At 38.5% G+C, this 15601-nt stretch overlaps 3 protein-coding genes across 3 annotated transcripts; all 3 read left to right on the top strand.

Annotated features, from left to right (window-relative positions):
* Positions 1 to 2108: 2108 nt before the first annotated feature.
* Positions 2109 to 5249, top strand: LOC308163142 (toll-like receptor 7; the record flags this gene model as incomplete). The annotated part of the gene is made up of 1 exon (XM_080537325.1): positions 2109 to 5249. The coding sequence occupies one exon, from the start codon at positions 2109 to 2111 to the stop codon at positions 5247 to 5249; it is 3141 nt and encodes a 1046-aa protein (XP_080393451.1).
* Positions 5250 to 7044: 1795 nt separating this feature from the next.
* LOC308162771 (toll-like receptor 8) lies at positions 7045 to 10071 on the top strand (the record flags this gene model as incomplete). The annotated part of the gene is made up of 1 exon (XM_080536913.1): positions 7045 to 10071. The coding sequence occupies one exon, from the start codon at positions 7045 to 7047 to the stop codon at positions 10069 to 10071; it is 3027 nt and encodes a 1008-aa protein (XP_080393039.1).
* A 1965-nt stretch (positions 10072 to 12036) lies between these two features.
* Positions 12037 to 15072, top strand: LOC308162770 (toll-like receptor 8; the record flags this gene model as incomplete). Its single annotated transcript, XM_080536912.1, has 1 exon — positions 12037 to 15072. The coding sequence occupies one exon, from the start codon at positions 12037 to 12039 to the stop codon at positions 15070 to 15072; it is 3036 nt and encodes a 1011-aa protein (XP_080393038.1).
* Between the last annotated feature and the right edge of the window lie 529 nt (positions 15073 to 15601).

Here is a 15601-nt window from a genome sequence, read left to right as displayed (position 1 = left end):
CAACAAAGATAGTATAATAGCTCTAGACAAATCAATGCGCAAGACATTATATTATACGACAAAAACTGTCCTATGACCTCAATATTTTCCATTTGCTGTATCCAACATAGTTTTATGAATACTTTGCACATGATCACTGAGTACTTTCCTGTTATTTTTGTCAGCACTGCTATACCATATTAAAAGATAAAAGGTTAAAGATTATTATTGTCTCCTTTGTTATTCTTATGACATTCCTCAAACTAAAGACGTGGGTCTTAATGCATTCACTATTAACATCCTGTGACAGATACTTGTGTTAATTCGTCAGAGTGCAAAACACTAACTTTCACTAGGCATTTTAACACTAGAACATTCATGGATGGGGTCATTTTGACCAAGTGAGTAAAATAAATGTATACCTTTGCACACAATTTCAGGACCCTTTCATGACTTTTCCTAGATATGTGCGTTCTACCAACCAGTATCCTTACATTTTCTAAATCCAATCAGGATAAGCTAGTATAAAGCTGTTTTGCAGTTTTTTCTGTGTAGGAGGCAGGCTAATTTACAAGACACCAACTAGTGGTCTTTGTGTGTAAGTAGCAGCTTCCAATTCTAAAGACTATGGTTATTTGACCCCCGAGGTGGCGCTTATGTATGTATGTAAAGTAGGCATGGCTGTTCTAGTGTTATTCTGAATACTGAGATTGGTCCAAACACTACCAATGATTTTGATTTCAAAATATTTAACAAAATGTGTGTATTTGTTTTAACACTATTTTCTGCTGACAGTGAGAGGAGCTTTCTCAAGCTTTCCCTTCATCCTAAAACCAGTTAATCATTGAAGTTGCATAATTCAACCACAAACTCTCCCAGACCATGTTTGGTTGTATAACAATCTTGAATGATTTAACATTTGACCATTTTACTCAGTCCTGGGTGATGCTAATGGTTTTTGCATTAATGATGATGGCCTGTGTTAGTTTGAAGGCTGGAGTGTATCTGCGCAGTATCATGTATGATAGTCTACTGAGTAACCTTGCTTGCCAGGCAGGCACACATGTGTGCACAAAATGGTAAATGGACTGACTTATATAGCGCCTTATTCCAAAGCACTTTACAATGGATTCTCATTCACCTATTCACACACCAATTGCGACAAGCTACCATGCAAGACAAAACCATGCAAGACAAAACCGTAAACCATAAAGGTTTCACATTCATTTACTGAAAAAAGCAGATCTGAAACTCACATGAAGAAAATATGTTACCTAAGGCTCTACCTAAATTATGAACATAACCCAACAACAGACGGATCCATGTTTCTGACAATACATGTTTAAAAAAAAAAATGGAACAAGCAAAGGCTGGAAAACACTGATACTATAGTGTTATTGTGTAATTTGAGAACAATTAAAATCAGTTCAATGTAGAACAAATATTACTTGAATATTACTTGAGAGTTGTCTGGTGCTTGACAATGGAGAAGTGATTAGGTCTAAATATAAACACTTTCACTAAGGCCATCTGTTGCTCTCAGGAACATCACCCTATGTACTGTAGGCCTATTACAAAACATCTTTCAAATCTCTATCATTTGATCATTCTTAGTGCTCCTTCCATCTTCTTGAAAACAAAGCTACAGAACACTGAGAACTTGTATACCCCATCATGGTAAGTTTCATTTTCTCTTGATATACAATTTGCATAAATACTTTATTTCTTTTTACTTTTATTATCTCCTGGTGACATACAGTACAAAAGTATATTGTGTAAAAAAAACAATATATAGCACTGTAATAAAACAGCAGAGTTAAGGAAAATAGAGAAATCCCTTTTTAAAAAGGAAATAAGATATGATAATGCATTTCTGTTTGAATAATTTCCAACCAACAACTCTACAATGGTTTTGTTGTTACAGTGTGTACTACAGTCATGGAAATGTGCACTTATGTTGAGTATACTCTACTACAGTATATTCGTAACTGCTGCGGCTGTGTGTGTCTTGTAATGAGAGAGACGCTGAGGCACCATACAAAAGTACATCATTACCATTAACCCTCTGTGATAGTAATGGAATGTTCCTTTCCCCCTCCCACCAGAAGACAGAGTATGTGTTGTTACAGATGTGTGTGGTGCTCCTGGGCCTGTGGAGGTCCTCCATACTGGCAACTGGTGCCTGGTACCCAAAAACCCTGCCATGTGACGTCACTCTGGTCAGTAATAGGAGTGAAGTCACCGTAGACTGCACTGAGAGAGGGCTCACCTCAGTTCCTAAAGGCATTCCCGGAAACACCACAAACCTGACCCTCACCATCAACCACATCCCTAAGATAAACTCATCCTCCTTCCAGGGGCTGGAGAACCTCACAGAGATTGACATGCGCTGCAACTGTGTGCCCATTAAAATCGGCCCCAAAGATCGCATATGCACTACGAGTGTAACCATCGAGAACGACTCCTTTAAGGGCCTGAGGAATCTGAAGGCTCTGTACCTGGATGGTAATCAGCTCTATAGTATTCCAAAAGGCCTCCCTCCAAACCTCATTCTGCTCAGTCTTGAGGTGAATCACATCCATTCCATTCTAAAGGAGAACCTCTCAGATATCAGTAATGTCCAGATTCTTTATCTAGGTCAAAATTGTTACTATCGTAACCCATGTAATGTATCCTATGAAGTTGAGGAGGGAGCTTTTTTACAGCTTAGTAACCTGACTCTGTTATCCCTCAAGTCAAACAACTTATCCTACATTCCCCCCAAACTACCATCAAGTCTCAGAGAGTTGTATCTCTATAATAATAAAATTGAAATGGTTACTAATGAGGATTTTCGTAACTTAACCGAGCTGGAAATCCTTGATTTAAGCGGCAACTGCCCACGTTGTTACAATGCGCCATTCCCTTGTGTCCCATGTCCTGACAATTCACCACTTCAAATTGATGAGAATGCCTTTAAAACGTTGACAAAACTGAGGATATTACGTCTACATAGTAACTCTCTCACATATGTGTCTAAACAGTGGTTTCAGAGTTGTACTGAGCTGCGAGTACTTGATCTTTCAACCAACTTTTTAGCAAGACAGATAACATTTGCTTACTTCCCAGAAGCGTTACCCAACCTGGAGGAATTGGACCTCTCTTTTAACTATGAGCTGCAGAGGTATCCAGCTACCTTAAACCTGAGTCCCGCCTTCTCCTACTTAAGATCACTCAAAGTTCTTAGACTCAGGGGATTTGTATTCCAGCAACTGACCTTCAGGGACATCAAGCCTCTGATCTCTTTAGAGAACCTGGAGGTCATTGACCTTGGCACCAACTTTATTAAAATGACTAACCTCACCATTCTGATGCAGCTGAAAAGCTTCAAAATGATCATTTTATCTGACAACAAAATATCGTCCCCCTCTGACGGACTAAACACTGTTGCATTTTCAGGTGGAGAAACCTTACATGGCTCCCCAATGTCAGGTGCCGACCATTACCAGACTAGAGAAGTGAGAGAGATTCATTATTTTAGATATGATGAGTATGCACGCAGCTGCAAATACAAGGACAAGGAAGTTGGAACAGTAAATTCATTTGTCAGTAGCCAGTGCAGCCAGTTTGGGAAAACACTAGACATCAGTAGGAATAATATATTTTTCCTTCACTCAAGTTTCTTGAACCTTGGTGACCTTAGATGTTTAAATCTCTCTGGAAATGCAATGAGCCAAAGTTTAAATGGCTCTGAGTTCACATACCTAACCAAGTTACAGTATCTAGACTTCTCATACAATCGTTTGGACCTGCTCTATTCCTCTGCATTTCAAGAACTGAGAAATCTAGTTATTTTAGACATCAGTCACAACAACCACTATTTTGAATCTGAGGGCTTGACACACATGCTAAATTTCACCATCAATTTGCCAAATCTTAAGATTTTATTGATGAACTATAACAAGATCTCAACCTCAACAAACACACAGCTGGAGAGTCTTTCTCTGGAAAGATTAGAGTTCAAAGGCAATCGTTTAGATATGTTATGGAGGGATGGCGATCTAAGATACGTCAATTACTTCAAAAAACTACTTAATTTGACGATCCTTGATATCTCTGGCAACAACCTCAACTTTATCCCCCAGCAAGTGTTCAGAGGGCTGCCAGATAAACTCACAGAGCTCTACATCAATAACAACAAACTGAAGTCCTTTAGCTGGGAGAAGCTGAAGATTCTTCAGTCTTTGCTGGTTTTAGATCTTGGTAGAAATAAATTAAAAACGGTTCCCCAGCTCGCCAACTGTACCAAATCTCTCCAAAAGCTCCTCTTGTGTAAAAACCAAATATCAAAACTCTCTCAGTATTTTCTGAAGGATGCCTTCAGCTTAAAGTATCTGGACCTCAGTTTCAATAACATCCAATACATTGAACAATCAAGCTTTCCAGATAATGTTGTCAATCACATGGACATGTTAGTGCTGAACAATAATAGATTCCTGTGCACCTGCAGTGCCATTTGGTTTGTTATGTGGATCAACAATACTGTAGTGAATATCCCTCGGCTGGCCACAGATGTGACCTGTGCTGCACCTGGTGCACAGAGGGGCAAACCTGTCATCTCTGTGGACATGCAGGCCTGCCAGTACCACTTCCTGTCCATCTTCCTTTACATCCTACTGACCTCCCTGGTACTCAGCTTCGTCACCCTCTCCATATCCAGCCACCTCTTCCTCTGGGATGTCTGGTACATCTACCACTTTTGCCTGGCCAAGATAAAAGGCTATGGCCGCCTGTCCTTGCAGAGCACCACCTATGATGCTTTTGTGGTGTATGATAAGACGGATCCCGAGGTAGTGGAGTGGGTGCTGCAGGAGTTGCGTGTTAACCTGGAGGACCATGAGGACCATCACCTGCAGCTGTGTCTGGAGGAGAGAGACTGGATCCCTGGGTGCCCCCTAATCGACAACCTCTCCCAGAGCATCCATCAGAGCAAAAGAACTGTCTTCATACTGACCAACAAGTACATCAGGAGCGGGAACTTCAAGACTGCTTTCTACATGGCCAATCAGCGGCTTATGGATGAGAAAGATGATGTTATCATCTTGATTTTCCTGGAAAAGGTACTTTGTAACTCTAAATACCTGAGACTTAGGAAAAGACTTTACAGTCAGTCAGTGTTGGAGTGGCCATCAAATCCTCAAGCACAACCATTCTTTTGGTTTTGCCTAAGAAATGTACTGGCAACTGACAGTCAAAAACAATACAGTAATCTCTTTAAGGAGACTCTTTAAAAGAAAAAAAGACAAACCTGCTATGAATCTGTACTGTTGAAATCAATTGTATACCTGTAGTTTTGTGATTGTGGCTTTGTAGCAATGAGGCAAATATCAGTATTTCTGAATGTTAATTTTAACAGTCATTATATAGATAATATATATAATAAATATATAATAATGTATATATTATATATTATATTATTATATAATAATACAATAATAATAATGATTATTATTGTTATTATTTCTGTTATTATTTCTATTATTATTATTTCATTTTATTTTATTTCATTTTATTTTATTATATTTTATTTTATTTTATTTTATTTTATTTTATTTTATTTTATTTTATTTTATTTTATTTTATTTTATTTTATTTTATTTTATTTTATTAATATTAATATTATTATTATTATTATTATATATAACAACGTAACCCCTCAATTCCATTACCATGGAATTACAAAGCTTTTTACAATATGTAACAGTATGCTAATATGATATTTAACATATATTATATATTTGATTGTTTCATACAGTATACTGTATGGACCACGCTGGTGGCATGACATGAAATAAATAATTTGTTAATGAATTTAAATGCAAATGTATTTTTGTGAAATGATGGATGTGACCTTCAAACTGATTATGTTTTATATATGCAATGCTTTAAAGTGTCCCCCAAAGAGGAAGAAGAACATCATTATGATAATTATTCATTAAGAATTTAGATTGATTCAGACCTGCATCTCTTGTATGAGACACATGTATGAGAAAAGAGAAGAAAAGGAAGAAAAAGAGGGAAGAAAAAGGGAAGTGAACCAGGAAACCCCAACTCACTAATAACCAGCGCTTCTTACACAGATTGATTCAGTTTGATAGTGTAACCATCAGCCAAACATAACTTTATATGTGGGGGCATTTTGGGTTGGGCTTTACGTGTGATACAGTTAGGTGGAGAGGGGTTGAGTTGAGTGAACACAGCAATTCATCGCCCCAAACAAAATAGCAACCAGACACATTCATCAATATTTCTAAAGCTTACAAGGAATCAAAGATAAACAATATGGTGAGTTGAATTAATTACCAAAATCAAGCTGTTTTTGTTAGGATAAAGTATCTGTCACTTTTTCTTACTTACATTTGTTGAATTATATTGCATTCCTTTCTGGTTTAATAAACACACTAACAATTTGAATGAATTCGATGTATTGAGCTAAACCTAGTTTAATCACATTTGATAGAGTATAAAGTGTCAAAACTGTGTAGAATACTACAATACTATAATGTTGGAGATTCAATTCCATTATATGCCTACTGTTATTGTGTCTTCTTGTTGAGCTTTTATTACTACTGTACATGTCTAGACATTTCGAATTTCATGACTAAATAACTGGTCATAAAATACTTGTGAGAAAATGTTTGAGATATAATTGTCATAAAATGTGTGTAACCGTGGCTATATAAAGCTTATGGCAACATGTGTGATTGAGACGTTTTTATGGAAGCTAGCTTTCTATCATCATTAATTTAACATCATCATGAATGTATCATGTAGTAGTCCTTCATTTTATCTCCACTCTTGTTTTAATCAGGTCCGCCTTCTGTTTGTGTGCTAATATTCTGTATTGTCTGTTGCTCTTTGTTGTCTGTTGATCTTTGTTGGCTGCTGTGGGGTGTAAGCCCAATACAAATTTCCCAGTGATGGGACAATAAAGTGACTCTTGACTCTTGACTTGACAAGTTTGTATACTTACAGGCTGCTACCACCTTCTGGTTCAAGTTGGCACTGTTGTTCCTGTTTTACACTATGGTCCAACCTGCTGCATGTGCCTGGCGGTCACGACAGTTCCCATGTGATGTCCAGGTCAATATTACCAACACCACTGATGACATCATTTTCAATTGCCAAGGACGACAACTGAAAGTGGTTCCTGATGGTATCACCGGGAACGCCACTGTGCTAGACCTCTCTGAAAACCAAATTCTGAATGTATCTCTTGGTGCATTTTCTAATCTGGTGAACCTGACTCTCCTTAATCTCAACTGGTTGAATAGAGATCATCATCCAGTATACATCTCTCAGGGTGCCTTCACAAATCTGACGAACTTGCAAGAACTACGGCTCAATGGCAATGGCCTGACTGAAGTCCCCAAAAACCTTCCACCAAGATTACAAATACTCAAACTGGATATCAACAAAATAATTTTGTTAAAGAACAATTTCTCCTCTATAATACATGTGAAGGAACTCTTTCTATCCAAAAACTGCTTTTACTGGAATCCTTGCGGGGAAAGCTTTACTATTGGAAATGACATCTTCTCAGCATTGACTAAACTGCAGGTTTTGACTTTGGCTTCTAACAATCTGACTCAAGTTCCAAAAGGACTGCCAAACTCTATACAAACATTAGACCTTGGTTCTAATAAAATACAATACATTTCAGAGGATGATTTCCGTGAACTAACTCAGCTGAGAACGCTGAAACTACAGGGAAACTGCCCACGATGTAAAACTGCTCCATATCCGTGTGTTCCCTGTCCTAATGTCTCACTGGAGATCCATCCTCGAGCATTTTCCAGTCTCAACCAACTGACAGAACTGCACTTAGCTGGAAACTCACTCCGCATCATCAAGAGCTCTTTGTTTACGAAGTTGACAAACCTTAAAAACCTGTTCCTCTCTTGGAATTTTCTGTCAAATGCTATTGCTGAAGGCGGATTTTTGAGATATCTACCCTGTCTAGAGAGGATTGACCTTTCGTTCAATTATGATTTTAATGTCTACCCTAAAACCCTGAAGCTTTCAAGATATTTCTCAAGTTTGGTGTCACTTAGAACATTACATATAGAGGGTTTCGTTTTTAGGGAAATCCACTCAGATACACTCAAACCTCTTCGTGACCTTAGAAATCTGTCTACATTGAACTTGGGAACTAACTTCATTGTCCACTCGAATACCACCATATTTAGCAAATTCACACACCTGAAACTAATATACCTTGCAGAAAACAGGCTGTCTCCAGTTTCAGTGGCTGGTTCTCCAAGCCGTGGCTCACAACGCAATCTAAGGTCAGTTTTGGACACTCTGTCTCTCACAGGGTTCTATCCAAAGGACTTTTCTTATGAGTTGTCACACAGACTTGTGATGCCTGAGTGCTTTCAGTCTGGTCGTGTACTTGTTCTCAGTTCAAACAACCTGTTCTTCATTTCTCCAAAGCAGTTTGAAGGCTATGGGGACATAGCATGTCTCAACCTATCAAGAAATGGATTTGCATCAGCACCAAATGGGACAGAGTTTACAACATTACCAGACCTCAAATATTTGGACCTGTCCTATAACAAGATTGACCTAGCCTATGATAATGCTTTCAAGGAATTAGTGAAATTAGAAGTCTTAGACCTGAGCTACAATCCTCACTATTTTGAACTGTCTGGAGTGACACATAATTTAAACTTTTTAAGAAATCTACCAGCTTTGAGAGTATTGAATATGAGTCGCAATTTCATTTTTACATTAACCACCAAGATGATGAGGAGCACATCTTTGAAAGAGCTTCAATTCCAATACAATAACTTAGGCACATTATGGAAAGAGAGGGATAAAACATATTACAGCCTTTTCGAACATCTTGAGAATTTGACGTTTCTAGATATATCTTTTAATAACATTGAAAAGATTCCAATCCGAGTCTATAAAAAGTTACCAAACAACCTTGAGAGACTACATATAAGTCATAATTCACTCACTGATTTCCAATGGGATGAACTGGTACGCTTCAAACAACTTAATGTTCTAGATTTAAGTTACAATTATTTACATCATGTGTCAGTAAATATTTCTTACACAATTCAGATGCTTGACCTGAGCCACAATCACATTTCACAACTATCTAATGGATTTCTAAGGGGAGCTAAAAACCTTCACAATCTTGACCTTAGTTACAACAAATTGAGCATCATCAACCAGACCACCTTCTTATCAGGACCTGATAATTACATGAAGACCTTGTGGTTGCAGGGTAATCCATTCCAGTGTACCTGCAATTTATTAGAGTTCATCCTTTGGATTGAGAACAATGATGTAGAGATCCCTAGACTGGCCACTGATGTGACCTGCAACATGCCAGAAAACACAAGAGGTCAAGAGGTGATTTTCTTTGACATTAAGGAATGCATAAACGACAATGAAGCCCTCATATTTTACTTCCTATCAACTTCCATTGTTATTTTCACTATGTTAATGGCAATAGCAACACATTTGTTTTATTGGGATGCCTCCTATATCCTATACTACCTGAAGGCTAAACTAAAGGGCTATCATTCTTTGAGGTCAACAGACAGTGTGTATGATGCCTTCATTACATACGACACCAGAGACCCGTGGGTGTCTGATTGGGTTTTGAACCACATGCGGGTGCAGCTAGAGGAGATGGGAGAGACACACCGGCCTCTCTGTCTGGAGGAGCGAGACTGGACCCCTGGTGTCCCCTTGATAGACAACCTCTCTCAGAGCATCCGACAGAGCCGCAAGACCGTCTTTGTTCTGACTGAGGCCTACGTGAGAACTGGGGCCTTCAGACTGGCTGTGTACCTGGCCCACCAAAGGCTGCTGGATGAGAACATAGATGTGATTGTGCTGTTGCTCCTGGAGCCAGTGTTGCAGCACTCTCACTTCCTCCGTCTGCGGAGGAGGCTATGTGGCAAGAGTATTCTGGAGTGGCCCAGGACCACGGCTGCAGAGCCCTGGTTCTGGCAGCACCTGAAGAACGCAGTCAGAGTGGACAACCAGGTGATGTACAGCAAAATGTACTCCAGGTACTTCACCGACAAGTAGGCTGCTGTCGGCCAGAAACTCAAGAGGAGCCATCTCAATTAGAGAATCTCTCTGATAAAGTACTGTAGCTCTATTCTGTCACTCCAACTCCAATATTTTTCATGAGCTCTGAGTCTGTCTGTGTGAGTTTGTGTTAAGCTGTGTTGTGTGCACTGACCAATATGGATACTCTTGAAATGCTTTCCCCAATACCCAATTGACTTGATACGTATGATGTGCTCCTCATGAAGTAGCTCCAATGCTAAACTATGTGTTGTTGGGATTGTTCTGATTTAACGACTGTAGCTAAATGTTTCCATTTCCAATGTCTTTGCCAATATATCTTTTGTAAGAAGATCACTGATATAAACATTACTATAATAATCCATAAGAAACGTTCCAAAATCTAATATGAATAAATTATTTGATTACTGAGGATTTTTTTTATTCTTTGATGTTTTTTCCCACTACACATATTTGAACCTTGACCAGCTCTTTATATATATATGTATTGAATCTTAATTTCAAGTACCTCATTTGACATAGCAGACGATTAATTAATTATTTATTTATTTGTGTCCCATCTGTCTGTCATGGGTTATAATGGGGGCGGCGGGAGCCTCGAGGTTAGAGAGGACAGCTAGCAATCGGAAGGTCTCTAGTTCGATTCCGTACGTGGAGTACCCCTAATTGCTCCAGGGGTGCCGAATATGGCTGACCCTCTGCCTAGACTCTGTGCCTAGAGCAAAAATACCAAATTCCAACAATTGACTGACAAGTTGATTGCATGGCAATAAATCTGTTAAAAAAGGAAGTGTATCAGCTAAGTTCCTGTTACTTTTAATAACATACTACTAATACTTGGGGATGTGAACAGTATGTCAGTCCATCAGTGGCAAAGTTTTACTATAGTATAGTATAGCTTTCTGAGATGTCATAACTGTTTTAGTATACAGTAGTATAGCCTTCTGAGATGTCATAACTGTATGGAGAATAGGTTGAATTGATATTGTTTCATTATTATTCTAATGTCAAAATCACTATTTTTAAACCAACACCATTATGGCATATGTCTTAGTTCAGACTCTCTATTTATTCTATGAGATCTATGAGAGAGAAAAATGTACAGTGTGGGAACAAATTGCACTCAAAAAGGAGGGAAGTGAACCTACCGGTACATAACTTCCCCAATTTTCCACTGCAAACACTTCTCATCCATCTTGTAATAAGAACCAATCTTCTGGTTGCTAATCATGAGACCACACCACATAGATGCATAGACACACATCAAACATAGAGGCAGCCCTTTGCAGCTACTAATAAACATATTTGTTAACAGAACAAAACTAAGAGAGCAGCCACCTTTCCAAAACTTACAAAGAATCAAAGAGAAACTATGGTAAGTTTAATTAATTACCAATATCAAAGCAGTTTTTGTAAGGATAAACTATGTTACAGTACTTATTTTTTACTAGTTTTTAAAAACTATATTACATTTTTCTATGGTAGTAGGCAACACACTGATAATTCGATTGATATTTAGTAACACCTAGTTTAATCACATCTGTTAGAATATACCAAAACTGTGTTGAATTCTGTTGCAGAATCACTAACATTATCCTGTTATTGTGTGTTTTTTATGAGTTTATATTACTACATTTCTAGCCATACAGCCATACACCACACTGTTCATCAAATGTATTGTCACTAATAGTAGGCTATATAGACTACATTACAAAATATGTGTCATTTTTATTTGTAAATATAATGGTCAGATAAAGTGTGTGTGAACCCTTAGTCTATAAAAAGCTAATAGCAACATAATAGGTGTGATTGAGACACTTTTATGGAAGCTACTGCAGTTGTCTATCATCATTACATTAACATCATATCACCAATTTATCATCTAGTCCTGACAAGTTTGTATACTTACAGGCTGCTACCACCTTCTGGTTCAAGTGGGCACCGTTGTTCCTGTTTTACACTATGGTCCAACCTGCTGCATGGCGGGTGTCACGACAGTTCCCATGTGATGTCCAGGTCAATAATATTACCAACACCACTGATGACATCATTTTCAATTGCCATGGACGACAACTGAAAGTGGTTCCTGATGGAATCACCGGGAACGCCACTGTGCTAGACCTCTCTGTAAACCAAATTCTGAATGTATCTCTTGGTGCATTTTCTAATCTGGTGAACCTGACTCTCCTTAATCTCAACTGGTTGAATACTGAACTACCGGATCATTGTCAGGTAAACATCTCTCAGGGTGCCTTCAAAACTCTGAAAAAACTGCAAGAACTACGGCTCAATGGCAATGGTCTGACTGATGTCCCCAACCTGACTGATGTTCCTGGATTGGAAATACTCAAACTGGATAATAATAGGATCATTTCAATTAACAACCTTTCTGCTATAACACATGTGAAGAAACTCTATCTATCAAAAAACTGCTATTTCTGGAATCCTTGTGGGGAAAGCTTTACTATTCAAAATGACAGCTTCTCAGCAATGACTAACCTGCAGGTTTTAACTTTGTCTTATAACAATCTAACTCAAGTTCCAAAAGGACTGCCAAACTCTATACAAAGATTAGAGCTTGGTTCTAACCAAATACAAAACATTGCTGAAGATGATTTTAGTGAACTAACCAATCTGAGAATCCTGAAACTACAGGGAAATTGCCCAAGATGTAACAATGCTCCATATCCTTGTCGGTCCTGTGATGATTTTTCACTGAAGATTCATCCTCAAGCATTTTCCGGCCTCACACAACTTATAGAACTGCACCTAGCTGGGAACTCCCTCCGTTTCATCCATGACTCTTGGTTTGAGAGTTTGACTAATCTTAGACACTTGTTCCTCTCTTTCAATTTTCTGTCCAAAGCTATTGCTGAAGGGGCATTTTTTAAATATATGCCTTGTCTCGAAAAAATTGACCTAAATTTCAATTTTGATTCGAAATCTTACCCTGAAACTGTAAATATTTCAAGACATTTCTCGAAATTACTGTCACTTAAAACGTTGCATTTAGAGGGTTTAGTTTTTAGGGAAATCCACTCAGATACACTCAAACCTCTTTATAACCTTAAAAATCTGTCAACATTGAACTTTGGTACTAATTTCATTGTCCACTCAAATTCCTCCATATTCAGAAATCTCTCACATGTGAAACTAATATACCTTGCAGAAAACAGGTTGTATCCAGTTTCAGTGGCTGGTTCTCCAAGCCGTGGCTCACGACGCAATATTAGGTCAGTTTTGGACACTCCGTCTCTCACAGGGTTCCATCCAAAGGACTTTTCTTATGAGTTGTCACACAGACTTGTGAAGCCTGAGTGCTATCAGTCTGGTCGTGTACTTGTTCTCAGTTCAAACAACCTGTTCTTCATTTCTCCAAAGCAGTTTGAAGGCTATGGGGACATAGCATGTCTCAACCTATCAAGAAATGGATTTGCATCAGCACCAAATGGGACAGAGTTTACAACATTACCAGACCTCAAATATTTGGACCTGTCCTATAACAAGATTGACCTAGCCTATGATAATGCTTTCAAGGAATTAGTGAAATTAGAAGTCTTAGACCTGAGCTACAATCCTCACTATTTTGAAGTGTCTGGAGTGACACATAATTTAAACTTTTTAAGAAATCTACCAGCTTTGAGAGTATTGAATATGAGTCGCAATTTAATTTTTACATTAACCACCAAGATGATGAGGAGCACATCTTTGAAAGAGCTTCAATTCCGATACAATAACTTAGGCACATTATGGAAAGAGAGGGATAAAACATATTACAGCCTTTTCGAACATCTTGAGAATTTGACGTTTCTAGATATATCTTTTAATAACATTGAAAAGATTCCAATCCGAGTCTATAAAAAGTTACCAAACAACCTTGAGAGACTACATATAAGTCATAATTCACTCACTGATTTCCAATGGGATGAACTGGTACGCTTCAAACAACTTAATGTTCTAGATTTAAGTTACAATTATTTACATCATGTGTCAGTAAATATTTCTTACACAATTCAGATGCTTGACCTGAGCCACAATCACATTTCACAACTATCTAATGGATTTCTAAGGGGAGCTAAAAACCTTCACAATCTTGACCTTAGTTACAACAAATTGAGCATCATCAACCAGACCACCTTCTTATCAGGACCTGATAATTACATGAAGACCTTGTGGTTGCAGGGTAATCCATTCCAGTGTACCTGCAATTTATTAGAGTTCATCCTTTGGATTGAGAACAATGATGTAGAGATCCCTAGACTGGCCACTGATGTGACCTGCAACATGCCAGAAAACAGAAGAGGTCAAGAAGTGATTTTCTTTGACATTAAGGAATGCATAAACGACAATGAAGCCCTCATATTTTATTTCCTTTCAACTTCCATTGTTATTTTCACTATGTTAATGGCAATAACAACACATTTGTTTTATTGGGATGCCTCCTATATCCTATACTACCTGAAGGCTAAACTAAAGGGCTATCATTCTTTGAGGTCAACAGACAGTGTGTATGATGCCTTCATTACATACGACACCAGAGACCCGCGGGTGTCTGATTGGGTTTTGAACCACATGCGGGTGCAGCTAGAGGAGATGGGAGAGACACACCGGCCTCTCTGTCTGGAGGAGCGAGACTGGACCCCTGGTGTCCCCTTGATAGACAACCTCTCTCAGAGCATCCGACAGAGCCGCAAGACCGTCTTTGTTCTGACTGAGGCCTACGTGAGAACTGGGGCCTTCAGACTGGCTGTGTACCTGGCCCACCAAAGGCTGCTGGATGAGAACATAGATGTGATTGTGCTGTTGCTCCTGGAGCCAGTGTTGCAGCACTCTCACTTCCTCCGTCTGCGGAGGAGGCTATGTGGCAAGAGTATTCTGGAGTGGCCCAGGACCGCGGCTGCAGAGCCCTGGTTCTGGCAGCACCTGAAGAACGCAGTCAGAGTGGACAACCAGGTGATGTACAGCAAAATGTACTCCAGGTACTTCCCCGACAAGTAGGCTGCTGTCGGCCAGAAACTCAAGAGGAGCCACCTCAATTAGATCTCTCTGATAAAGTACTGTAGTTCTATTCTGTCACTCCAACTCCAATATTTTTCATGAGCTCTGAGTCTGTCTGTGTGAGTTTGTGTTAAGCTGTGTTGTGTGCACTGACCAATATGGATACTCTTGAAATGCCTTCCCCAATAACCAATTGACTTGATACGTATGATGTGCTCCTCATGAAGTAGCTCCAATGCTAAACTATGTGTTGTTGGGATTGTTCTGATTTAACGACTGTAGCTAAATGTTTCCAATGTCTTTGCCAATATATCTTTTGTAAGAAGATCACTGATATAAACATTACTATAATAATCCATAAGAAACGTTCCAAAATCTAATATGAATAAATTATTTGATTACTGAGGATTTTTTTTATTCGTTAATGTTTTTTCCCACTACACATATTTGAACCTTGACCAGCTCTTTATGTATATGTATTGAATCTTAATTTCAAGTACCTCATTTGACATAGCAGACGATTAATTAA

The sequence above is a fragment of the Nansenia antarctica genome, assembly GCF_963989245.1.
Source record: "Nansenia antarctica genome assembly, chromosome: 7".
In the NCBI taxonomy this organism is placed as follows: Eukaryota; Metazoa; Chordata; class Actinopteri; order Argentiniformes; family Microstomatidae; genus Nansenia; species Nansenia antarctica.
The sequence above is the reverse complement of the archived record's forward strand: the minus strand, read 5'-3'. Positions and strand labels throughout refer to the sequence as shown.